This window comes from Phalacrocorax aristotelis, chromosome 11, assembly GCF_949628215.1.
Source record: "Phalacrocorax aristotelis chromosome 11, bGulAri2.1, whole genome shotgun sequence".
Classification (NCBI taxonomy): domain Eukaryota; kingdom Metazoa; phylum Chordata; class Aves; order Suliformes; family Phalacrocoracidae; genus Phalacrocorax; species Phalacrocorax aristotelis.
In genome coordinates, this window is record NC_134286.1 from 21331736 (window position 1) to 21358332 (window position 26597).

The 26597-nt window shown below is 41.7% G+C and overlaps 3 protein-coding genes and 1 non-coding gene across 18 annotated transcripts in view; 3 read left to right on the plus strand and 1 right to left on the minus strand.

Moving 5' to 3' along the window:
• Nucleotides 1–343: 343 nt before the first annotated feature.
• COX7B (cytochrome c oxidase subunit 7B) lies at nucleotides 344–2871 on the minus strand. Its single transcript, XM_075106246.1, has 3 exons — nucleotides 2613–2871; nucleotides 1090–1214; nucleotides 344–542 (listed from the first exon to the last, which is right to left on the minus strand). Exons 1-3 carry the CDS (start codon nucleotides 2647–2649, stop codon nucleotides 468–470), a joined length of 237 nt encoding a protein of 78 aa, XP_074962347.1. The 5' UTR covers nucleotides 2650–2871; the 3' UTR covers nucleotides 344–467.
• A 99-nt stretch (nucleotides 2872–2970) lies between these two features.
• TRNAL-CAA (transfer RNA leucine (anticodon CAA)) lies at nucleotides 2971–3086 on the plus strand. Its single transcript has 2 exons — nucleotides 2971–3008; nucleotides 3041–3086. It is a non-coding gene; the product is annotated as a tRNA-Leu (tRNA).
• Nucleotides 3087–3914: 828 nt separating this feature from the next.
• Nucleotides 3915–16733, plus strand: MAGT1 (magnesium transporter 1). 5 transcript variants are annotated; one of them, XR_012662603.1, is made up of 11 exons: nucleotides 3915–4040; nucleotides 5209–5378; nucleotides 6233–6350; nucleotides 7676–7816; nucleotides 8300–8440; nucleotides 8767–8856; nucleotides 11328–11417; nucleotides 12139–12231; nucleotides 13407–13500; nucleotides 13965–14055; nucleotides 15225–16733. XR_012662603.1 is itself a non-coding variant. In XM_075106242.1 (10 exons), the coding sequence occupies exons 1-10, from the start codon at nucleotides 3930–3932 to the stop codon at nucleotides 15238–15240; spliced, it is 1017 nt and encodes a 338-aa protein (XP_074962343.1). In that variant the 5' UTR covers nucleotides 3915–3929; the 3' UTR covers nucleotides 15241–16733. The 5 variants fall into 5 exon arrangements, 3 of the variants coding, with proteins under 3 accessions (XP_074962343.1, XP_074962345.1, XP_074962346.1); XR_012662604.1 differs by having other exon boundaries at nucleotides 12178–12231; XM_075106242.1 differs by lacking the exon at nucleotides 12139–12231 and having other exon boundaries at nucleotides 11328–11391; nucleotides 13426–13500.
• Nucleotides 16734–21461: 4728 nt separating this feature from the next.
• The window catches only part of ATRX (ATRX chromatin remodeler), an 88510-nt gene continuing 83374 nt past the window's right edge, over nucleotides 21462–26597 (plus strand). For 4 of the 11 annotated variants that reach the window (XM_075106247.1, XM_075106248.1, XM_075106253.1 and 1 more), the window contains exon 1: nucleotides 21462–21745. In XM_075106247.1, the coding sequence (XP_074962348.1) occupies nucleotides 21726–21745 (20 nt within the window). In that variant the 5' untranslated portion in view covers nucleotides 21462–21725. The remainder of the gene's footprint in view (nucleotides 21746–26597) is intronic. The other 7 variants (XM_075106258.1, XM_075106251.1, XM_075106255.1 and 4 more) reach the window with 4 other exon arrangements.

Here is a 26597-nt window from a genome sequence, read left to right on the forward strand (position 1 = left end):
TAAAATCTCTGAGGAGTAAAAGCAGCCATTTCATGCATCTCTGCTGTATTTATGTTTTTCAGGGATTCAGACTGACTCTGAGGTTTACAGAGTCTGCATCTACTCCTAATCTATTTCCTAACAAATTCTGATTACAAAAAAACTCATTAGAAAACGTTACGCCTCTAAGCACACGCATCTGGCTAAACGGACACCTACGCAATGCGCTGGATTTGGCCGTTATCCATGACTGACCTTCACAGGAAAAGCCGGGACTACCCACAACATGATTTGTTTTGAGTTTTTACACCACTTCTTGTACCTCAGCAGACACTGAGCATAGAGGAAACCTAGAAGAGCCAAACAGGTTTCTAGGTATGTTTATTAGACCAGGAATGCCACTGTGCAAGTGGTAATCAGGGAACAAATGCCATTATGTGATGATTTTTCCACTTAAATTTAGACCAGTTCATTACAAGCAAAGGCTGTTACTCCCTCCATTCTTTTGGAGTGATTCTGCCAACAGGCGACAAGCCCCACTCAATTCCAGCTTGTGTAAATACCTGTAGGAGGATAAAAACCAAGATTATTAACTCTGAAATCAAAGAAACCTTCTGATAACGGGCTAGTTCTACTATTTGCAGTTTCGATTTCTTGTATTGGAACATGACATCTCGTTATCTTTTAATAATGCAAGTTGAATATATTTATATTTATATTGAAATACTTCAGTTTTCTTTTTCAAAATATCGACCTTTAGAACAAAGAATCTGGAATGTAAAACCTCATCACCATACTGTTATTTTCAACTATAAATTTCTCTGCTGAAACCTTTACCTGTATAGCTTAGAATTCCCAAGTAAAACAGAGAATGCTTGTGTTTCTAATACATTTTAAACCCAAACAATAGACCAACACAGGAATTTGTGTAAAAAGTCAAAATATGAACTAACACAACTTTCGTCTCTATCGCATTACTATTCACTCACACAAAAAGCTTCTAAATTCTGACCACCTAAGTTATTTCAAACAAGTAAGCCCTCATGAAACTTAATAGCTTGCAAGTTTACAGCTATAGTCACAACAGTGGTGAAAACAAGGTTGACTTACATATCCCCAGACAGCAGTAAAAACTGTGGCTCCGCCAAGGAGTACCAGGTTTCCATATTTGTCATGGAAGTTAGGCTCATATTTGCGATGAGCTTGTCTTACTGCAGTATGTTGAACGCCACGAGCTAATGAATGTTAAAGAGAATTAGAAGTACAGAAACCAACTAAAATACACATTCAAACCATTCACGATCCTCATCTCCCACCACCAGAGGGGCAAGCATAAGCGTTAAAAGACCTTAAGAAAAGCTGAAAAAAATTAATCTGTTGGACTTAGAGCTTTGGAATGATCCTAAAACAGAAAGCCTTGCTTTTTGTTTCAGCTCTCTCAATTTCTCTCTAGAAAGTTAATCCTAAAGACTAATTCCAGTATGAAAAACCTCTGTTAGCTTATTAATGGAAGAGGTTTCTCTGGGCCCTCAGTGTGGAAGTTCAAGTATACTTTCAGGTATCACTACTTCTCTAATAAAATATAATGGTTAGTACTTAAAAGATTCAGATTTCTATATGTAAGTATCTGTGCTGCCAGTATGAATACCCAATATAAGCATTTTCAGGATGAAGCTTACCATCAATTTAAGGGGTTGAAGATAGTGGGTATGGGTAACACTCTTCTCATTCCTTCAAGATTTTTGAAGGGAGGGGAGGGAGGTGAAGAGGGAAGTGGAAATAACCATGGGCCTTCACATGAGGTAAATAATAAAGAAAAAATAAAGGAGGGTACCTTCAGATGACAGTGTGTATGATGTATGTTATAACTGTACACTGTAAAAGGTATATTTATTAAGGAGGAGACAGAGTGAAGAATCAAACCACCAGCATCAAAACCCAGACATTATTTAGTAGTTGCATACAAAGCACTTGACCAGACAGTGATCTGTGCGTAAAGACCGACATTACAAAATACAAACTTTCCGTTTCAGGTCATTGGTTCACATTTACCCAAACATGAGAAAATCACAATACCCATAATGCTACTACATCCCTAGCATGCTATCTGAGGCTGCACAAACTTGTTCTTTTTTTTAAACAGAAAAAAGAAGCTTGAACATCTACTGAAACACTACTAAGCATGTTTATTTTAGGTGCATGCACCTCGGGCTAAGCACATCATGAAGCTGGACCAGATTTGAGAGGTGAAGCACCGGGGAGTCTGTCACCGAAGACGTAACTTTACCCTTAAAGGCTAGTCGTTGGCTCACCCTGCCACCTCAGGTGACAAAACCTGGATGTGCCTTTAGTTACTATCAAGGAAGAAGTGGACCGAGGAAGGGAACCCAAGGTCAACTCAAGTAAAAACAAGGGGATGCAGAAAAAAGGAAGAAAAAAAGGCAGCAGAAGAAGGAGGGCGAGACAGCCGCCCTCCCCCGGGGGCGAAGGGAGCCGAGGGACCGTTCAGGAGCAGTCCTCACAGGGAAGGCAAGAAACCGGAGTGAGAACCCCCTGAGGAAACCGCCTACTCCCGCGACCCTCCCTCCCCTCCCCAGCACACCCACACCCCAGCGAGCCTCCTTCTTGCTTACCGGCGAGGTTCAGAGCAGCCCTAGCCAGAGGGAACATGGTGACACGCGGAGCACGACCCTCCCGCCGGCAGGACGCTGCTACCCTTGGGGCGAGCGGTGAAAAACAAAATGGTGGCGCCGGAAGTCGGCGGTGCGCCGGGCTGCGGAGCGGGGCCCTGTGGGTAGCGGGGGCATGGGAGCCGCCTCCCCGCGGCTGAAGGGAGCGGGGCCGCTGCCTGCCCGGGAGAGGGAGGGACACAGCGGCTCCTCTGCGATCCACGGGCTCGGGAGCGCTCCCCGGGAAGGGCTGGGGTATGGGGGAGGCGGGCCCGCCTGTGGAGAGCGTTAAGGGGCTCCCGGCGGCGGCTACAGTCGCAGTGTCAGGATGGCCGAGTGGTCTAAGGCGCCAGACTCAAGGCGTTCCGCGCCTTCCCGCGGCGGGTTGGGTATTCTGGTCTCCGTATGGAGGCGTGGGTTCGAATCCCACTTCTGACACATGTTTTTCTTTTCCTCTCCCTTGTGTCAATTTAAAGTCATTAAAGGACCGAAGACCTAAAGGGAGAGATTTTAGTGCAAATAGAAATCGCAGCGAGGCCCGCAGCGCTAGAAATAATTTCGACAGTGTGCACGTCCTCAGTTAGAGAAATAAAGCACGAAGCATGAGTAAAACCGTTTTCCTGTGACGATTATGCTTGAGGGCCCGTAACCCGTTACAGACCATTTGAGGATTTCCCAAGTGAACTGGATCCTTAATGATGCTGTTCTAAGACTCTAAGCGCGTTTATGATTTTAACTCTTTTTAACGCCTATACGTTCGTGCATAAACGCAATGTACGTGCATTAAATTAAGCAAACGTACGCCTTTGGGGAGCTGTCGATTAAGTTCCTTGGAGTTTTACTCTAGATTCCCTTTTTGTTGTTTCTTAGGGCTTACAGACGCGCGGCCTAGCCTCCCGCCGCGGTGCCGCCCCCCGGGCCCCCGAGCACGCCGCGGCTGTGCAGCAGTTTGCAACGTTTAAAGAGCCGCAGGGGTGTGAGGAAAGCCCAGGTGTACCCTCGAGGTGAGGGGCTGCGGTAGCAGGGCAGCCGTAGCAGCCCCGCAAAGGCGGGCAGCGAGGAGCCGGCCGCCACCTCCCAGGCGTCCCGGTGCCCCTCAGCGCGGCACGGCCCGCCCTCCCGCAGGTCTCCGCCAATCGAACGGCTCCATCTTGCCTCGCTCCTATGGGCCGCCCGGGCTGGAGACGGCTTCAACGAATCGGGGGCCAGCGTCGAGCCGCCGGCCGGCGCGTCCGCCAATAGGAAGTGCCCGCGCGCTTGCCGGTTGGTCGGCGTCCGCCAATGGGAGCGAGACGGCGGAGCGGGGCGGTGATGGCGGCGCTGCCGGTGCTAACGCTGCTGGCGCTGCTGGTCTGGGGCGGGCCGGGCGCCGCGGGGCAGAAGCGGAAGGAGGTGAGGGGCCGCCGGGCTCGTACCGCTGGCGGCCGCCGTTGTGACCGCGGCGGTTCTGGGCGTTCCGCGCTGAGGAGGTCGTGCAGCGCCCGTGAGGCGGAGGCCGGGCCCGGGGCGCTTGGGCCGCCCGCTGGTCTCCGCCGCCTGGGGCTCGGCCCTCCCCGGCGGCACCGGCCGGGCGCGGAGGGGGAGCCCGCGGGCACGCCCGGGTTCCCAGCGGAGCGGTTGTCTCTGTAGAACCGTACAATCATAATTTTTTCAAATTTTATTTTCGAGTGCCTTTAATTCCGGGTTCTTCGATTCTCGTAAAAAGCGGTGTGAGAGTGTTGTCCTGCTACAGTGCGAGATTCGGAGCGGGAGGGTGGGTGGAGCGAGTGTCTCTGGCTGTAATCACAAAGATGTCGCTTATTTCCACCCACTCGGCTCCTGGGGCTTGAGAAGACGCCTCTGTGTACGCTTGGGTCAACTGTAAGTCAGAGAAGAGTCGTTTATTGTTTACCCTATTTACCTGAGGAAGGGTGTTAATAAGGAGAAGTAGTTTATGATGGGTATAACGTTTGGGGGTTTGTCACCTACCTAATACTTCTCTGTATAATGTTACAGAATTTGTTGGATGATTTTTTTAAAAGAAGAGCTTCTTGCTGAGCACTCCTGAATTCTCCAAATATGTATGGAACCAAGTTTTTTTTTCAGCAATGCTGAAAATTAGGTATTGAGCTCGCTTCTGTAGTGCTTCCATCTCTAGCATCGATTCTACTTCCACCAGATTTTGAAATCTGAAACTGAATATGATGCTCAGTATCAAATAAATACTGAGGAGTGATTTGGGGCAGTTTGTACGTCTGAAAGATGTACAATTAGCAACGTGAAAAAGGACTAGTGAGCTGACAGCCTTCGCTAGTATGTGTAATACTAAGTGCTTAAAGGCAGAGTGCTTAAAGTATGTGTAATAGTAAGCGGTTAAAGCAAATGAATAATATTAATGTGGCTGTCAAAAGGATCTGTAAATGCCTTCGAGAATCTTAATGAAGCGTCGCATCACGTGGTTGGTGTTCTTCTGAAATACAGTGTGGCTCTCTGTTGCATCAAATCTAAAAACCTTGAAGATTGTACTGTGAGGCTGGGGCTGAAAAAAACACCAACATTGTTTCTCTGACTTTATTTTCAGATGGTGTTGTCAGAAAAAGTGAACCAGCTAATGGAGTGGGCTAGTAAAAGATCCGTTATTCGAATGAATGGAGACAAATTTCGCCGCCTTGTGAAGGCACCACCCAGAAATTACTCGGTGATTGTGATGTTCACTGCTCTTCAGCCTCACAGACAGTGTGTTGTGTGCAAGTACGGGCTTAATTTAGTCCTAAATTAGAACTTGAAAGTCATCGTGTGCTTTGTGGGAAATCCAATTCAAGAATAGGCTAAAACTTGCATGTACGTGGGAGGAATGTTCTAGGATGCAGTATAGTAGGATCATCGTTGAAATTAAATGTGTAGGAATATATATGTAATATGTATGTGAGAAAACAACATAGTCTGTAATTATTTATCTCCCTCCTAAAATAATCGCTGCTTTGGGAAACGATATGCACACTGACAGGATTCTGGAGAAAGGCAGGGTGACAGTTCAGCTTTCCTGGCACGAGCTGCTGAAGAAACGTTTGTAGAATTACTGCTGGCCATGCAGTCTAAAAGTTGCTGTTAATTAATAGGTTGATTGGCACTTATTTATTTACAATTACAGTGTGCTGGATCCTTAACAATATTGTGGCTTTCATATGTTAATCCAGAGGTGGCAGAGGTCTGTAAGATGCTTTTTCTACCTAGTGAGTTGAAACTAATTGGTTTCCCATCCTGTGACTGGAAAAGAGGGCACACCCGTACCTGTTCTGGTGCTCTGTGGACTAGCAAATCATGAGCTGCTGGGTTCCGTTTCAGATTTTAGTTGGGAGTTACCACTGCTGGTGTTCATGGACTCGACAAAACTTGCCCTCGCATATAAGAAACCAGCGGTGCCAAATGCTTCACTTGATTGTTAGATGAGTGTCTGGTCTTAAACTTCAGTGCTAGAAAATTAACGTTGGCGAGTGTGGGATGCACCTGTTAATGGGGTGGGTGGCTACAGCTCCCTCAGCTGTTTTGAAACTTGTGTTCTGGACAGACATATGATACAGCATCTCACTTCGTGTGTTTTACAGGCAAGCTGATGAGGAATACCAGATTCTGGCAAACTCCTGGCGATATTCCAGTGCATTTACCAATAAGATTTTTTTTGCTATGGTAGATTTTGATGAAGGCTCAGATGTATTTCAGATGGTAATGTTTGTCTTTTCCTCTTACGACGTTATTTTTAAGTTGGGTTTTGGAGACTGAGGGCACGAACGTGAAGATGTGTACAATATTTAGCATTACAATGACTACAGAAATAACTGAAAAGTTAAAAGCTGCCGCTCTCGGAAGAGAAAAGGAGGAGAGCAAAGGGCAGTAGCATGTTGGCAGTAACATTAACATAACTGACAAATCTGGAACAGGGACAAGGAGTGAACTGACTTCTCTGACTGTTTTTTTCTGAGTATAATAACCTACAGTGTAATTTTTAATGGAATTTTTCTATGACATGAACAGAGGCAAGGTAGAAAGCACTGATGTCATTAGGAACAGCTATTACAATTTTTAGATTATTAGAGAATGACAGATTAGGCTTTCAGGATTAGTTAACTTATTTCTCTTCAAGTACCCAGTCATTTTGCTCTTCTACTAACATTATATAACCAGATTCTTTTTAAATGTATGAGAACATTCCATCTACGCTTGCAATTGTAGATCAAATTAATAGTTCTTTGTAGTTTTGCAAATCTTAACACTTTTTTTTTTAAAAAGAGATACTCCCCTCTTTAAAAGCTACACAATTTAGGCAATGATATTTGATTAAACGGAAGTTTTTGGATTGGAGAAGTGGAAAGGATTGTCTTAACAATAATAATAATGATGATAAAAATTTTCCCATAGTGTTACATCATAACCTCATTCACCAAGCTACGGCCTTTACAGATTATTGTATATGTTTCTGTATTGCAGACTTCTCTCCCAAGAGCAGCATTTATAGAAGAAACAGGTTCAAAAAACCTGAAATGCTATGGGAAAAACTGATAGTTATTTATAAAATGCAGTTTCTACTTTTATTTGCTTATTATAATCTCCTTTTAACTGGTCCGAATTTTGAATTGATAGCTATAGATCGGAGTACTAACAAAGAAATGTCAAGCACTTAAGAAAGCATGCTCAATTGTGTTATTAAAAAAAAAAAGCCTACTAAGAATTAAAATTTTTTTCTAAGACATCCAGAACAGCTATTGGCAGAGCTAAAAAATGTTGCTTTGCAATATTAAAAGGAGAAAACAGCATGAGACACAGAAGGGGAATTGCAGGAGTATATTGATTAGTTTTATGAAATACAGCAATGCTAGCTTCTGTGTGGAGTCTTTTGTTTTTAAGTCATTGTCAGTGAAACCTATTTACTGCATAGTTACTTTCTCTAATTTATTTAGTGATGATGTTGCAAGCTACAAATGGAATAGAGTTGTGTGTTACTAAGTAGACCTGTCATGGTACGGATCCTTATATGATTTTTCTAAATACAGCTGAACATGAATTCTGCTCCAACCTTCATTAACTTTCCTGCTAAAGGGAAGCCTAAAAGGGGTGACACATACGAGCTTCAGGTGCGCGGCTTTGCAGCTGAACAGCTTGCTCGTTGGGTGGCTGACAGAACCGATGTCAATGTAAGTGTGTACGGAGTTTCCCCATCACCACCTCTGTAGTGCTCCCTTATTATGTAATTCCAGCTATGAAATATGTTAGCTGTGTTCTGTGGCTAATGCTCTACTCATATTCTCTAAATGGTTGTTGTCTACAAAATCCAGTTTGGGGACGTGACTACATCTTTAAGTTTCCTTACGTTCTGTGTTCTAATATTTTGTGTAATTCTGTATTTGATAAGATGGTAAAATTCGTCTTCTTCCTTCTCCCTCCTCTCTTCCTATGGAAGAAAAAACAGTCTTTAAATTATTAGGTTGAGTAAAGGCGTATAAAACTGAAGTTACAGCATTACTCCCTGAGTCAGATTTATTATATAAAAAATTTGTGCGTGTGTGTGTGTATTGATATTTTTTTCCACTCTAATATATTGTGGGTTTTGTTGGCAGGAGTGCGGGTATAATGTATAATCCCACTGAGGGAAAATAATTTAAATATCCTCTATTTAGATTCGTGTGATAAGGCCACCAAACTATGCTGGACCGTTGATGTTGGGACTGCTGCTGGCTGTTGTTGGAGGCCTTGTATATTTGCGTGGAAGCAATCTGGATTTTCTGTATAACAAAACTGGCTGGGCATTTGCTGCTCTGGTGAGTAATTGTAACTCTTGTCTGCCTGTTGAATTGCTACAAAACCCGTGACAAGTCTTTAAAAGCTTTTTTATTTAAAGACACTTAAACCTGGTAGAGGAAAATGAGGTGCATTTAGTTTTACTTTTTGGTAATCTGATAATATTATTTCATCTTGGTCTTTTCAGCTTAGTTAATGCTTGATTAGGTGCCTTTTATACAAATAGAAGGTAGGATGATGCCTCACCTAAGATTGTATTTCAAACCAGTACATTTTGGTATGGAATAAAAAGAAATAGGGTTAAAAAAAAATTGTTATTAAATAGAGTTTCTTCTTTCCTTGTCAGTGTTTTGTGTTAGCAATGACATCAGGCCAGATGTGGAACCACATTAGAGGCCCACCCTATGCCCATAAGAATCCCCATACTGGACAAGTGGTAAGTTTTTGGGGCTTTTCTTTTGTTTTTTTTTTCTCTGCATTTCTGTTTTATTTCTACAGAATAAGGCTGATACTGAAAGACGCAAGTCAGAGTGCAAATTACATTCTTGGCTTCTTTCTTTGTAGGTCAGTGAGGCTAACCTCTCCTGCAGTGAGCCAGGCAAATCAGAGAGCTGTTGATTAGTTTAGAGAGGATCTATCTTCTCTTAAATTCTGTCTGTAAAAGAGGGATTTGGTTTTGTTTGGAACAGGAGGAGTGTTAGAGCTTCAGTCAAGATTTAGATTTTCTTCCAATTAGCTTTATCCTTTTCTTAGCTCAAACAGAAGAAACTGTTTGCAAACTTGAAGTTTACTTCTAAGAAATCACAAAATACTGATCTTAACCCACACCAAAATGCGCTGTTGTGTAATTGCTGCGTGATAACTTCAACCATTACCTAGAATTCCATATTGATGGGAAAGTCATTCCTACAGTCTTTTGTTCAATGATCCATTAATTCTAAGAATGGTGGCATTAGCTTTGTGATCTTCTAAGAGTAAGGACAAATGTTGCTTAGGGGTTTTTTAGGTGTATTGCTTTCTGTGCTCGGTAATCAGCTTTTAAGAGATAGAATAAATGCAGTTCTTAATCAGACGAGAAATATTAACTTACTATCTAGCAGCATGTTCAGTTTATAGTTAGAAACTGCTCAGAGTGCTCTCCATGCAATAAGGCATTAGACAGCAGTCATGCGGACAGTACTGTGCCTTAAATGGGACATACTGGTTCAAGTGTGTTACCTTGGAATCCATTTTTGTTGTGTTAATACCTAGGGAGTTCAGGGTCTTTTTATGTGTGGAAACTGTGATTATTTGAGTAATCGCACAAAGCTAAGAAGGTACTAAATGCTCTAGGGTAAAGAGGATAACACACAAAGTAACCAAAACTATTTGCTACCAAGTTATTTGGGTGGGGGTGGTTCTCCCTTGCTTCAGAACCTGAGGTAAGCATTTGTTTCATCCTTCCTGTTGTTCCCCATCTCTCCAAAGTGTAAAAGAAGTGATACACTTTGGAGGAAACATGATGGCAGTGCTTTTTTTGCTTAGGTTCTGAGAGTAGATTATTTTATTATTATTTTAAATTACCTGATCTCTTCCATCTTTCTGACCTCCTATGCCTCTCTTAACCAGTCTGATTTGTTTTTTGTCTTTTCTTTTTGGGCATTTATTTACCTGGGCCATTTGCTTTCCTCTGTCTTGTACATAATTGTATCTAGTGATGAAGAGACATGACAGTTATAAATTGCTAACAGCAAAACGAAGGTGTTTATGTTGTGTCTTACATGCTACACAGTCCCATTGCTGAGCCTGGCAATTTCATGTTTAACCTGGTCTTTTTAGCTTGTACACCCATGTAATGACTTCCATACAAAAACATCTTTCTTTGAGATTCTTGAGGTAAACTAATGTCTAGTGACCTCAGAGTTAAGACATCTCATTCTTGGGAAAAATGAGGTTTAACATCACTTGAAATATACTGCTGGGTACATAATACAGAATGAAATGCAACACTCTCAATACATTCTGACTGCTTTTACAGTGTATCTCTTCAGGTGCTTACACATCCCGTATTGGCTTTTCTCTTGCATTTTACTTGGAAGGGAATTAATTTGGTGAAATGTCCTTTCATGCCCGGTTATGTGGGTCAGGCCCTCTGTATTTTTCCATAAAAAGTGGATCTGCTTATCAAACTTTTCTACTTAGATATAACATCACAACCATAGTGGTGTAAAGCTTCCCAAAAGGGATTAAAAAATGGTATTCTTTTATGAATTTCCTGTTAACCCAGTTGGATAGTAAACTATTAATGTAAATTGAGTCAACTTACTGAGTGGAAGTTCTCATATTTTAAATGTTTTCTTTAAAATGCTTCCATTTTTTTTTCTTCTGTTTACATCATTCCTAAGCCTTTTTAAGACTGAAGAATAAAGCTTCAATGATAATTGGTAGTGATGTTTCTTTTCCTGGTATGCCATGAAAAAGATTTCAGATGCCTGGTTCTGGAGCTAAGGGAGTAGGGCTCACACACAGACTGAGGAGACTGTCCCTAAGCTGAGGAGCAGCGTACGTAACCTAAGAATCAAAGTCAAGGAATGGATCAGACGTGGATCGCAGTGGGTGCCGGAGGGCATAATTATGGAGTTTTGCCCTGGCGAACAGGGGATCTGAACCATGAAGATTTTAGCTGCACTTGTGCTCATTATAACCTGAATGGTACTTTGGGCTGATTGCACGTGATAACAGAAGGATTTTTTGATGCTGACACAGCTCCCCCCAAAAATCAGTGGCCAATAGATGACATTGTTCGTGCTCCAACTTCTGTCTCCTGAAAGAGAGTGCAAAGCCCAGTTCCAAGCTCTATAGCTTTGTTAATCGTGCCAAAGTTGACTCCAGTCTTTTCTAAATTCAATTCCTCTTTGTCTCTTACAGAGCTATATCCATGGAAGCAGCCAAGCCCAATTTGTGGCAGAAACACACATTGTTCTTCTGTTTAGTATCCTTCCTACTGAGAAGCATGTGGTCAGTGACAATTTTTCTGTTAGCTTATGCTGCTGCCTTTTCTATGAGAGTACTTTGTCAAGGCTCCTAACTGTCACCTAAGACTGATGCAGGAGCTTGTAGAGCCTTTCTGTGTTGACAGCTATGCTTTTCCTATGCTGGTGATCTTTAAGTTGAATAGAAAAATGTTTACTGCTTTCTCACCACCTTCTTCCTTCCTTAATGACCAAATTGAATACAGTGTTAAAGGTGTGGATCTTTGTGGAATTGTAAGCTTCTTCAGGATAGCCCCCGTCCCTCTGTGCATGTCTCTCTCTTTGATCTCCCTTACTTAGGTCTTGTTTTGGTGTTGAATTCCTTCCTCTATTATCAATCTTTCTTCCTTTTATTTTTTGCTTACCTTCTTTACTTTTAATCTTGCCACTTGTTCATGCTAACGATTCAGGATTTTTCCAAGCGAACATTATGCCATAAAGAAAGGCAAGCGGAAACTTGCAGGTTGAGGGCTTTTGCCTTTCGCACTTGTATAAAAATGTATCTGCGGAGTCGTAAGAATACTCTAGAATTCACCATTCTTTTCTTCTGTTGCCACAATTATGTTTTTGATCCATCATCTCTAACTTTAGTCATCTCTGACTCAAGCTTTTTTCCTTGTCTCGTCACCTGTGTCACCCTGTGCATTCTTTCAGCTTTTATTCAGGAATTTCTATTTTATTTAATATAATCTTTTTTTTTCTTGCAGCTTCATGGTCCCAAATTGTTTGTGTCTTATGCTACACAGGTATACAGAAGAGCAGACTTATTACAGGCACACCATTTCAAAACTTTATTCAAAGTACGTGTCCTCTTCACTGCTTGACGATGATTAACAAGTTTCTTCTGTTGCGACAGCAGTGTTCTTTAACTGAGTGATTTCTGCTAATTTCTCCCTTTTCTCTTCTTGTTTTATCTATTCAAAATCCCAATTTCAGCAAGTGATGCCTTGGGTTTTTTGTAATAATATAAAGTAAGCAGTTGGTGTTTAAATATGCTGCTGTTAAAAGAACTTTACTCTCTTGCTGTGTATTCATTGTCAAAGATTGCTTTTTTTTTTTAAACTCAAAGCGTCCATTTGGAGGGGGGCTTCTGATCTTTTTCTAATTACTACTGTATTTCTGATACACTCCGTCAAATTCAACCTAGAAACTTTTTGTTGATGTTTATTTGTGTTACTGCTTTCCATCACATTATTGACTCAGTCTACCAGTTGCTGGAGCCATTTAAAATGGTGAAAGCTGGCAAGGTTCCTGTAGGCTGAAGTCACTTTTCTCTTATGCTGAAGGTAGACCGCATCTGTAACGGAAAGATTTCTTAACGGTCCTGTTGCAGTCAACGACAAGCATTTCTTATTTCAGGAAGAGGATCGGGACTGAATATCTATAGTGAAATGGGATGAAATCTTTGGGAATTCTGTCTTCTGTTCCAATGGCTCCGCTATTTTGCTTTGCTAGGATTCATTCTTTGCAGAAGGCAGGCCTTTTAAGTTGTCTGTGCTTCCTTAATTTTACAAGCTTTGAGGTTTTTTAACTTAAGAATTAGAAAAGACTGAAATATTGCTACATGAAAGACATTCTGTTAGAATAAATATTGCATGCATTTTATTCATTCTGTTAGCTGAGTAAAATGCAGAAGTTTAATTCCTTTGGGGATTTTCCAGTGGAGTAGAACAGTAGTAGGAGTGGACTGAGGTCTCTGGGAAGGAATGTTGTTTCATTATAATGCATGTTTTTAATTTTATGTCAAGGCCTACTGTACCTTCCAGTTTGTATTTCAAACTTGGTATTGATTTTCTCTTAAAAGTTGACATTATGATGCTTCTGAGTTGCTTCTCACCCCTATAGTTTCTGGTTTGGCTGGGAAGCCTTTAATTTTTCCAGTGCATTATTATGCCCCAGGTATGGAGTGGGAGCTCTATTTAGGGGATTAGGAATGAGTGTGTTGTATTGAGTCTACTGTATTTTGTTGATTTAGCCTTAAACAGTGCTTGTAGATGGTGGTGTTACTTTAGGAATGGTACTCCTCCATGAAGCTGCTACTTCTGACATGGATGTGGGGAAAAGAAAAAGTAAGTACTAATACTTTTGTCTCTAAGAGAAGGCATATTCAGTAAAGATATTTGATTACAGTATTTAATAGAAATGCTTTTGCACTGTGGGTTTTTTGTAATTCCCACCTCTAAGCAGAAGTGAATCACTTGGTTTTTCGACAGAGTTTGGAGACGCTTAGCAAACTGCAACAAAAACTCAAAGCCCCTTTTGGGAGAAGGGGAGATAAAAAGAGGCTTTGCAGCATTTTGCTAGTAAGGGAGAGGAGGAGGGACTTACTTCCTCTTAAAGCAATGGTGTACAATTGATTTGCAGTAGGAATTTGAAAGAAAATTGGTGTTAATCTGGTTCTCCCTGACTCTAATAAAGGTCGCATCTGACCAAATCTGTAAATATTACAGAATGCTTTAGAGAACCCCCATCATGGTGGTGGTTTTGGGGACAGCTGTCACACTACCAAAATCTTACTCTGCATCTCTTGCAGTCATGTGTATTGCTGGTATTGGCTTGGTGGTGTTGTTCTTCAGCTGGTTGCTGTCTGTCTTCAGATCTAAATACCATGGGTACCCATACAGGTACGTCTTCGCTGCTGCTTCAGGCGTGCATTGCAGTAGAGCTACTACACCGTAGAGCTTTTCTGAAGGAAGTGGGTAAACACAAATGAGGACTTAAAGATTGAGACCGATACTAGAAGTTTGGGGTTTTTATCTGGATTGTATGGTTATAAATTAATCTGTTCCTGGTGAGTGGTATTTCCTTGTCTGGTCATATTAATATAAACCAGAATGGAGAAATATGCAAAGGGCTTTTTTTCTGAAATCTAATTTGGTGGGAAATACTTTTCAAAAATGCTCCACTTGCTTCTCAAAGACTGACAATATTGGTCGATAAAATCGCCAGAAATAATGGTATTTGGATATCAGAATTTTTCAGTCTGGCCAAAGGAAAGATTGTGGTACTCTCCTTTTCATCCTGTAACATATTATAAAATATTTCTGTTTTCATAGTGATGTCTCGGCCAACTTACACTGAAAACAAGCGTGTCTCTTTCCTACCTTTCGCTTCCTCCATATTCATACATCTTGATTATTATACCTTCTTTGTGAGAACAAGGAGGGTGGCTGATGCTTTAAAGCTGCATACATATTGGGATTGCTTCTGTAAAGACCATAGCACTGTTAATTGACTGCTTTTTATACATATCTATACCGATTTTATATATACATATATACATAAAATCTTGTCTGCTTTTACTAGGTTTTATGTATTTATTCCTTCAAAATACATGTTGAGGGACCAGCTTCTAAACATCTCGGCTTCTGCAAAGAGTTTAATTTGTCTGGAAGGCTAATCCCATAGGCAAATATTATCCCCTTTCTACGAAAAGTCAGTTCTTATTTAAAAACATCTAAATAATAAAACTTGTTATTTCATAAAGACTTTTCTTAAGGCTAGAAGAGAGCTGAACTTATTCCTGTTTAAAAACTGATCAGCTTTTATTCTGCTCTATGCAATGGTCTTATGTACTTCTGCTAACTTTGCTGTAGATAAGATGTGGTTGTCTTGGCTTTTGAGTTACCAGAAGGCTTGCTTTTAAGCAACTTCTCCACAGCTACTTAACCTCGTAGTCGCGTCAGGCCCAGTTTCTCATTCTGATTTTCTTGGCATATTGGAAAGCTAAGTGGAACATTGCACACCTTTTGTTTCTTACAAAATTAATAAGAATGTTGTTTTGTTCCTGCAGTTTCCTAATGAGTTAAAGGATTCCAGAATCTGGAGCATCAGAAAGGTGGCGATTCTGAAATTGCGTGTAACTGAATGGAAGAGCTAAATACGTATGGTTCGTGCTACCTCTCTTTACACTGAATGAGATAGTTGAACACTGAACCAAAGATGACATGCAGTGCCTTAAATATAACAAACAATTTGCTCTGAAGGACACAGAGTATTAAGATGCAATCTTTCATAAGCTTTACATCTTCTTAAACTCTACTTCTAGCGAAATTCAGAACTTAATGCTTAGAACTACGTTTCTGTAGACTAACTAGAAACAGTACTTTAAATTCAGTTGGATAGTCTGTTTCCCCTATGTTTCTTTTTCCCTCAGATATTTATCACTTTATTTCCTGTTCGTGCATAGCAGGTGAAAATAGCTTCTCTGTCGTGCCTTTTCATGGTTGAGAAAACATCTTTGTGTACCTGGAAATCTTTTCCTTCAGTCTGTGTGCGACCCTTGGACCATACTCCAAATTCCGGTGTGGAATGTGCATATCCTAGAGCTGTATCTCATTTTTGAGAAGAGTACTTAACTGCTGTATGATGCAAGAGGGTGTTTCACAGGTGAAGGGAGAATTTTCGACAGGTGGAACTGAGTTATTAATTCAATTATTCATTAAAAACTTTCTTTGCCAAATGCTGAAGCTGCAAGATTTAAGTTGTAAGTATTGGCTCCTAGCCAAAAAAAAATAAACTGACCGAAACTCACACTCTCAAAAATAGAACCCAGAACTACAGAGGTAATTAGCTATCTGCAGCATGAATGTTACCAATGGGCTTTCAAGCTCTGCTCGGAGCCCCCACAAACCAACAGGTACCAGATTTTTGGTCACTATGCAATTTCTTGCATTCTCCATTTATTTTCTCCAAGTTTTTTATCCTTGGGCAGGATATGGGAGTGGGCAGAGATATCTAATCCCAGGCTAAGTATCGCTACCCCAGGAAAGATTTGTTAGCCTTACAATTATCGAATGCGTGTGCTTTTTGCTCTCCCCTTTTGTCTCATCTCACAAAAACACTTTGCCTTAAGGATTCTTGAGTGGAAGACATTGTGCCTCAGCCCAAACTATTGTGTAGTTCAGCACCTGTACTACAGGAGATCTTGGCAGCCTGATTCAGTAATATTTCCTTCTGTGGGCTGTGGTGGCCTTGGAGGTTACTAGTCAGAGGAAAATATGATGAGACTTTTGTCTCCTGCTTCTGCCTCACCCCTGTCTTAAGGGATTACAGAATTTGGACGCTTTGCATTAAATCTCGGAAAGGACTATATCGTTCAAAGTAGAATGTTATTCTTACACAATTTTGCTAAATTAACACACATCTCAAGTGCCTTAACTTCACTAATTTAGCTGTTTGATGTTTCAACTTGTTGAGACGTGTTTTTCTATGCCATACAGAATGACAAGCCTTAGTGGAATGGATAAATTTTGTGCCTGACTGGATTTTGGACAAGTTTCAATAAAATTTTTTAGTCTAATCCATGCTCCTGTGTCTTTTGAACTTTAACAAAAAACCAAAACAAACCTCTTTTCTTCTGCTATTACTTTAACGTGTTAATAAAATTGCCTGTATAGAGTAAATAACCTGAGAATGGCTGAGTGGAGTGGATTAGTAGCAGGTTTGTCTTTATACAGGAAATTACAGCCCAAAATGTTGATACTAGAGATCATCTCATGTAGCCAACAGATGGCATAAAGATTGCATGGTTTTTACTTGTCACCTGAGGTGAAAATCTTGGCTTCCTGGAGTTCGATAGATCCACTAATAGCGTTTCTGGATGTGGCATCTAGTTAGCACTATAGATTTGCCTGGAACGACTCTGGACTGCCGTACCTGTTGTTTATTTTCCTGCCCGGCTGGTATAATGTTTCCAATAAACTTGTAGGTTGGTTGTACTTCACTTATTAGGAGTGCAGGTGAAAGTGGCTTACAATCTCAGTCTAAAGAAGTAACGGGTTTTTTTTAAACTTTCAGGGTTGTTTCTTATTTTTCTGACATGGTGCCTATTTTGTTTGGTCTCTCTAAGAAGCATCTAATCATATATTAACTAACTTTAAACAGTTGCACATCATGCTGGTGGATGGTGGAGACATGTTGGCCTTCCAGTTAAGGTGGTATAGTTGTTGAGAGTTTGGGATTTTTCTCTTTTGCCATGCCGACATAGGAAATAAAAATAATGCTTGCTTTTTCCGACAGTCTTTCTGCTCCCTAGGCTGTAACTGATGTGCATGGAGGAAGGACCAAGCGTGACAGTGGAGCAGAAGAAGATTGAGTGCTTGCAAGGGCCTGAAGCAGATTTAGAGAGCATGCAGTTCTAGAAAGATTTGACTTGTGCAGCAGTTGAGAGGTTATGGCCAGCTGTAATTGGTACCCAGAGTGATTCTTTGGGACCATTGGCATGTGCATCTCACTAACTAGTTAGTGTAATAGTTCTGGACCAGTTGAACAAAGGTGGAAGAGACCATGCGTTGGAGAACTGGTGTGCTAAATCTGGGAGTTTGATGAGGCCATCTTCTTTAGAAAGTGAGTTGTTAAACAGCTCAGAAGTACAGTAAAAGCTCACCTTCAGAGAACGCTTTAATAAAAGGAGGAAATGCTATCTTCAGTAGCTGTAAATGGACTGTGTGGTTTTGTTAATGTGGCCAGCCTCAGACAGTGCTGCTTTTTCTGCTTTTGAGAAGGGGTTGTGCTGTATTTAAAAATTATTTTGGAATAATAGGCAGTTCTCTGATGAGCTAAGCCCAAGGCAAGATAGTAAATCTAATTGGATTAATCTAGGTAATGGTTTCTGTTATCTACAATTTACGGGAAGCTCTTGTCTTTAAGCCATCCTAGTGTTCAGGACAGAATGTGCTGCTTAATGGTGGTGCCTAGTAGTCATTCCTGCAGTTACGTCTTCAACAGAGGAGCTTCACAAGCATTTGCTTTTCAGAGCCAGAACTGCTTAGTCCTCCAACATGATGGAAAATGTGCTCAGCTCTGCGTCTGCCATGTGTGGCTTGGTGCTTGTGCAAATAACCTTAACTAATCCCGTGGGTGGTGATGTCTGTGTGGCCAAGCGTACATGTGCAAACACATGATTACGACACACATTCAGACATGAGGGTAAGAACAAGTTAAACCTTTTGGCAGGCAAGGGGATAGCTGTCAGTGTCTGGGAAATATGATGAGATGGTAGCTGCCACGGGGCTTTTGGAGAAAAATGTAGATGCTTTTATGGTCACAGCTACTGGGCATCTGACTAAATGTACAGCGAGGCTTATTCTGTGCCTTGTTAAAGTGTGAAAATAAGCATCACAGTAATTTATTTTAAACTTGGTCTATATTCCTGACAAATCAAAGTAGAAGTTTTGGAAGTACTGAAGACAGTCAATTGCTTAACTTTCTAAATATTTGGAACACGCAAAGAAAATCAGGTGCCTGAATCGCATATGCTTGTTTGGATGTGCTGCCCATGACATCAAATTGTGCTCCATTGTGGCATCTTGTAGCCAAAATTTGCCGGCAGAAAAGAATGGTCTGCAGTGTTCCTTTATGGTTTATTAACAATGGTTTCTTAGACTGTGTTTTAAAAATCACCCAGTCTGTAAGAGAAAAATCATTTATGCTGAAGCCAGATTTTTTTTAAGAAGTTAAAATTTCCAAGTGCTTTCATCTGCTATGAGAGATTAATTCTCACAAAGGATTTGGAAAGGTACTGGCACGTTGTTTCTGCATTGGACCTTGATGTTTACTGCTTTCTCATGCTGAAAAGGTTTAATTATCAAATACAAACCACTACTCAACTGATTCCATACCATCACTTTGAACTTCACTATGGGGACTAGAAAACAGCAAGACAAAACCCAAACCCAGGCTCCTGAGTAAGCAGACACGTTTTCTGTTTTTACCGTGCTTTTTCTCTGATGAATAGAAAATGAGTTTCATGGCACGTAACCTATTCCATTTAAAAGCTCAGATCTTGACCATTCCTATAAAATAAGTTTAAGCATAGTGTTTTACTGTTCTGGATTAATTGTGCTACTTTTACCTCAGACAATAATCTGAAAAAGATGTATATGTAGTTTGTATTTCTAGGTCAGGAGCACATAAAGTTATTAAAATATTCTCTTGTCAATTGATTACTATACATGTCTTTCAGCCATTTTTCTTAAAAGTAGGCTAATATCTACTTAAGAAAACTAATTACTATCATTATGGGAAAAAATAATCAGTGTGATGGGAGTCTACAGTGGCCCTTGGTTTGTCCTGCAAACTAAGCTCTGAATCCTCGTTCTTCCAGGTACATTGGAACAGCCGGCAGTGTCTGTTAGTAGAGCGCTGGAGGAGGGGGTCCTGATACCTCACAATATAGTATTAGGTTTTGTCTTCTGGAGTATTTGTTGGGAGAGGGAAACATTTCCATTCTTACTTTATCCTGACTTTTTCTCACAATAGGATTGCTTTTTCATGTGCAACTTCCAATATGTTATGAATCGGAGGCAATTAAATTTGGTTTTTAAGACTGTTTTCAAATACCTTCTTCCGTCTCCCAAGGAAATAGTAAAAGAAAAAGAAAATATTAGAGAGTAAAAGTAATATACCTATGTAGTTATTCTAAATCAGTAGGATATTAGTCCATAAAGCACACTAAATCCCTTGAACAGGAAAATGTGTTCTGTTTTTATTTTAATCCCACAATTGGAACACTAATGCAGAGCTAAGAACAGGTAACGCTTCCGGTTTAATTCATCTGTCTGGTGGCAAAAAAAAAAATTCTCTTCTTTTTTTTTTTTTTGCAATTTTTCAATGGAATTTGTAGCAGTTGCTTAACATGAATTTATTTTTTTTTCTCCTAAAATTTAGCTAGAAGGCAGGTGATGCTTTGGTCTTTTAAAACTGTAGCATTGACCATGTGGTAGTATTTATTAACAAAGCTCTTATTAAATCTGCTGTTTGGTATTATTAAAATTCAGCAGACACAGGATGCAGTTCTTGGGTAAGATGTTAAATTCTAAAGCAAATTATGTTTAGACTAGTTGGTAGAATTTCCCTGGGATGTATAAGCTGTACCTGCTGAAGTACGAAAATGCTATTTATTCTGTTATCACTGCCTTTTAGAATGAAATAGACACTAAGGAGTAGTTAGACTTAAGATGACAAGACTTTCACAATTTTTTTCTCTTATTTCACACATTGCCTTATGAAACCAGGTGAGTTGGTACTTTTTTTTCTTAGTTTCTGCAGGTAAATACATTAATTTTCAAAACTGGTTATAATAAGTGATTAATAGTTGTCACCTGGTTCAAATTCTGTGTGGTACTGGACTTGGGTTTGGTGGGTTGTTCTGTTTACATGAAAACCCCAGCCAGTTGAGCCCAGTAGCCTTCTCACAAAAGCACGTAACTTCTTTTCCTTTGGATAGGGATGTATTCCAATCCTCTTACAGACAGATTTTTAACGTTGACAGGAACGTAGAAGCTGCTAGTGCAAGCAGGGAAAATTATCTTGGCACACTTGTGTGATGCTGGTGATGATGTGTTTCCTTATCTAAAGAGTTTTCTTTCTTTATAAAAAGAAAAATGTTCTAGCAAAGCTGGGCTTAAGTGAAGCTCCAGCTATCAGCATAAGCTGGGTGCTCTTCAACAAGTTGAACCTTGATAATTCTCCATGTAGCTTACATTGTTCATCTCTTGCTGCCTTTTCATTCTGTACTTGGGAAACTGGCTCCTCCAATGCTTGCTTAAGTCCTTGGGTCCTGGTCTGCCTTGTGTTCGATGGCTGATGCCCACAGAGGGTTAGGGTCATTCTGGTGCTGTTATTGGAGTTTTTCCAGCATCGCAGTGTTACTCTTTGTATGGCCCTTGTGTTTAAATGCCACAATTAACTTGGTGTTGTTGAATTCAGGTAGCAGAATTGCCTGAAGCCGCAGTCCCCTGATGCTGCGGTGGGTGGCTGGGGACGGGGCAGACCCGACCGTCACTGTCGCTGCTCGTCTGGTCTCCTGCCACCTGTTATGGACCCGCAGCAGTCGGCAAGGCCCTGCCTGCGCGGGACGTGGCTGCGCTTGGCTCCCGCCACAAAGGCCGGGGCCACCGGGGCAGCCGTTGGCTGGAGCCCCCTGCTGGGCAAAGGCGTCAATACACTTTGTTTTGAAATGATGTCACGGGACTTGGTGCGTGACGTCAGGCCCCTGCAGGTGATGTAACCCTCCCTCCAGCCAATCAGAGCGGGGAAGGTTGGGACGGTGACGTGAACGACCCTAGCAACAGGCCCCGTCGTAGCCGCCCAATTAGAAAATCGCTGGGGGCGGCGAGGAGCCAATGGGAGTCGGCGAAGGAGGAAGGCGGCAGGAGGCAGGTCTCCCTCGGCCTCCCTCCGATAAGATGGCGGCGGAGCTTGCGATGGTGGCAATAACGGCTTTGTCTCCTTTCAGCGCCTGAGCCCGGTTCCGGCCCGGCCGGCCGCACCGAGCAGCGGCGGCGGAGACATGACCGCAGAGCCCGTGAGGTACGGCCCGGAGCCCGCCCCTGACGGCCGGCCCGGGGGGGGAGCGGCGGGCGGCCTCTGCGCCTCCTGCACCGCCCGGCCCGCGGCCTAGGGGCGGGGCGGGGACGGGCCTGGGGCGGCGGGCGCGGGGAGGTCGGGATGGCGGCGGGGCCCGGGTGGGCAGCGCCGGGGGAAGGGGACGGCGGCGCAGGCGGCCGCGCGGCGGGCTGGCCTCGCCTCGCCGCGGCGACACGCATGGCCCCCTCTCCCACGCACGGCGGGAAGGGCCGGGCCGCGGCCCGAGCGGCGGGAAGGGCCGGGCCGCGGCCCGAGCGGCGGGAAGCGCCGGGCTGTCCCGTTCCGTTCAGGCGGGAAGCGGCGGGAAGGCCCGGAGGGGCGGGGCCGCCATCGCCGCCCGCCGCCGGCCGCCGCGGGGATGTGCCCTCCGTTCGCCCGCCCCACCGCCCTCCCGTAGTGCCCCCTCCGAGCCGCGCATCCCCCGCCGAGGCTCTGTTTTCCTGCCGGGTTGCAACCACCCCCTCCACCCTCGAAGAGCTGTCTCCTACCGCGGGAATTACTACGAACGCTCCTGTTTTGCTCCGTAAAGTCAGTAAGCTGACAAAACCCCGAGTAAAGTCAGTGTTAAGGAAGACGCCATGTTAAACTATTAATAAATAGTTGGCTTTGAACGTTTTAGTTCATCGCGTCTCAGGGGGCTGATCCACACACCCCGTCACCCACAAATATTCCAGATGCCGAAGGCGCTGTATAAACAATAAAGTATTGTCGCTCGACCGTCACGAATATCACACATATCATCAAAATCAAATGGCGTTAAGAAAGGGAAGCATCGTGCTGCCTTAAGTACTGAGCCTTGGATAAAGTTTTCCTCTGTGGTTGTATTTGTGTATCTTCACCACCCAGTTTTAGACTTATTTTGTGTAGTTCGTAACTGTTGTTGAGTGTCAGCCCACAGTTAAAAGGATGGTAGTTTTCCCTGCTCTTGTGTCTTGCTTGATTTTAAAGCCTTAATGTTCCTGAGGAAGTAGTGCCTATGTAATCTACTTCTAACAAAAAGAGGTTTTTAAAAGATTATCATCGTTGCTGATGTTGATCACATGCTGCACGTAAGTCATGAGCATTGCAAATACACCTTGTTTGCTGCACGACTTAGCGGTTCCTTCTGGCTATCTTTTCTTCCTTATTTTGTAAGATAGAGAAAGGAGAAAGAGATGGACAACCTGGTTCTCACATCCACTTTCTCCCCTATGTGTTCTTAAAGTATTTTGAAAGCTTAAACCACTTCTGTCTTGGATTGATTATTTCCTGCGTAGACTGAAGTACTAGTTAAGGGGCTTTCTCTTCCCCAGTTCCTGAAAACCAGGGGTAGACTTAGATTTCTGTATAGAAAAAAGATTTGGTTTAGTGATTTTTTTATTGACTGTTTTACTGTCATAATTAGCATTACACATTCTGAAAAATGCTCTTCCGTTTGGACCACTTTGCTTTTTATTTTACTGTGACTGTCGTAGTTTGTTCCCTGTTTTCCTGTATCCTGTGTTGTCTTTTTTTTTTAACCATTTGTTCCCTGTCTACAGTACGAAGGTTTTGTACCTAACCCTTTCCACATTTCTTATGTTGTCATTAGTGGAAAAATTAGCATTACTGCTAAGGGGCTGCTTTAATTGGTGTTTCAGTGGAAGAGGATTCGGAAGCTCATACATTTTCCATGCAATTTTTCAGATTACCTGCAGATGGAAAGGTAAATTGGATTATTTCAGTTTATTTGTAATCTTTAAGATCAAGAAGTATGGCCAAAGTAGATTTGAGACTGCATGTAGTCTTTGGGCTGGGTCTGTCCCACGTAATAAGCAGGCCCTGTGCCAATCTACTTCTAAGTAGATGGGCATAAAATTTTTTTTATGGTGCTCCAGACTTTTCCTCTGGTCATGTTCTCATTCAGTCTAAATGTGTTTTATAATTCTCATCCCACAGAGCTTACCTTGACCAGTTTGTTTTCATTTTACAAGAACAGTTCTATGCCAGAGCTGGGTGTGATGATGTAGGGTACCGTAGTTTCAGGGTTGTAAGCCACTGAACGCATTGCACGGGCTGCTTCTTATTTTGTGTCAATTCAAGTTCTACTTAAAATTGGAATTGGAGGGAATGAGAGGGAAAAGAGACACACGCGCGCGCTCTCTTTTTCCCCATTTCCCGCAAGTCCTGTTGGCCTGTCAGCTGCCTGCGTTTCTGTCACCCTGCACTGTCACCCTACACATTCATTTCATCTTCTGCTATTTGCATTTTTGCTCACGTCAGACGTGTACAGGAATAAAGCTAGGAGGTTGTTGCTAGAATTCTTTGGAAGATTTGCAGACCTTTGATGGAAAATCTTTTCCCAGTGCTTCTTGAAGACAGAGTTATAGTGTTAAAAAGGAAATTAATCAATCAATACTAGTCTGCTGTCTATGAAGTTTTAAACTTTGTTACAAGAAATACTTCTATTTAATATCAAGAAAGTAGGAGCCTCCCATCTGCAGGGTGAGAGGTTTGGAATGCTGAAAAACATGGTGAAATCTGGAATAACTTACTCCAATTTAAAAACTTAAAAAACTTTAAAAATAAACGCTGCCTCTGTAAACATTTATAAAGATTGCTCTACAACTTTTGCCCCAAAAAACTTGTTTTTTTTTTTCTTTTGGAGTGGAGGAATCTTTGTCACGGAGACCTAACCTGGTCCTACCAATCAGTTCATACATTGTACAAAATAAGCACAACAATAGAAAAAGAAGACAAGTTTTTAATCTTACCCACTTGAACCATCTGGTAGTCAGCATAGCGGGATTAGATATTTCTTTTTTTAAGTTAGCGAAATAAACTTCACTTTTTGACAGTTCAGACTTTTCTGCTTTCAGTATGATATTTTGGTAACTTGGTCTGAACATTTTTGTTAAATTTTTGAGTCTCTTGAATTTCTTCATTCTGAGTGATATTATGGGGTGGTTTGAGCCATGCTATTTAATGCCACCAATAATCTAATTGGAAATAAGTCGACAGCAGTCTTTGATATTCTCTGAGGGTGAGGTGTAAGTGAGCCAGCTTCCACACAATCCTGTGGAATGGGCATAAGCAGATTCTTTGTCTCTTCCCCCAAAAAGAGCAAAACTGGAGGCTGGCTGTCATCTGCTGTGCCCCAGAGCCAATGTATTGCGCTATTTAAATGAAATTCTCTGAGAGGAATTTACTGGTGTGGCTTCATTATTTCTGTTTTAGTATAATCCTGTCTATGTTAGCGGTTTGTAGGCTTTGTGTCAGGGTCGCTGTAGGGTGTAACTGAAGGTATCTTCATTTTCTGTGCAGTGATTTGGTGTGATAGAGGGGTGCGTAATACAACTTCTGCAGTCGGTTGGCCTTAACGTTGTGGTAACGTGAAATTCCTGGTTCTGATATAGATGAGCACTTGCACCCTCTGCGCAAAGGGAGGAAAAGTGAGGGCTTTTTATGTAGGTATACCTCACCAAAAGAAAATACCGAAAATAATATTAAAATGTGCTGTGTTTAAAACAAATGCCTGCAGTCTGTGAGAAAGTACTTTTTTTAGATTGGATCGCTAGATGTGTCTTTTATAAACAGGGAAGGCTAAGGATACTGCTGAATCTCTCAAAATCACATTTTGTATCACTGGAGCTCAGCTTGTGCAGGTGATTTGGCAACATGAGCCAGTTCATGGATAGGTCAGTGGCACATTGTTCCAGTGATGAGTCGGGAGGGGAAAGAAGAAATTGTAGGAATTCAGTGGTAAATATAATGGAAGGTTTTACTCGACTTTAAAAGATGGTAGGTGAAGTGCCCTGATTTGCTGAAGGGAGAGTCTGAAGCTTTCATAATTTGTTACAACATCTCACCACCAGGAAGTTGTTGTTCAAGATGGATGATAGGTTGATTGATGGCGATATATTTTCTTTTTTTTTTTTTGTCCTTTTCTTTAGAAGAGGAGTGAAACCTTGAAAAAATCAAGAACTTGATTAGCCAGGTTGTTGACCAGTGTCAACTTCAGTGCTCTTCAGGAAGTTTATTTGCAAGTCTGAAGGCTGCATAGTTGTAGAAATTTCTATCTTAGTGGGTCCAGCTGTAGGTCTTAATAGGTTCAGCTGTAGAAGCACCATCTGCCTTGTTGGGCAAATACATCTATCATGTAAAGCAAAACCAAAAAAATTAGGCAATAAATTCAGGACTGACCGTGGGGCAAACTGAGGTGACTTTTATCTTGTAAAATAAAAAACCTACATTTCAGATGGGCTTACAACCCTTAAAACCTGAAGCAAATGCGATTGGCAATATCTGGGAGACTTGAAGGGATATGCTTTAATTCTTAGAGCTTGTAATGAATGATGTCTTGTTGAGAATCTGTGATAAACTCCAGGAAGCTGAAGGAAAATGAAGCAAAAGAGAAGCAGTTTTAGAGTTAGAGGGGCATGATGCTGTTGGATGTGGAGCCCTTCTTTCCCTTTAAACAAAGCACATTCAAGCTTTTTAAATACAGCTGTTTTGTATGTTATATATGCTAGTTTGAGCTTCCTCTCCTGAATTTATGTAGTAAGGTATTCAGTTTGCCATTACTTTTGTATCATAAAGGTGAAAATCCTGTATTTAGATTTTCAAGTTGTTGACTTCAGTTGGTCTTTTTCAGCTTGCAGATTATTCTGCCATTGAAGTTACAAACTCCTGTGTGGCATTCAAGCCAACTTAAGAGTAAGATGGTTTGTCTTTGCTTTTTTCTTTTTTCTGTTTTGGTTTTTTTTTTTTTCCTTTTAAGCTTCCACAAAAGAAACAGGTTAAAAAGCAAAGAATCTTTCACTTTTTGGTGAAGCAT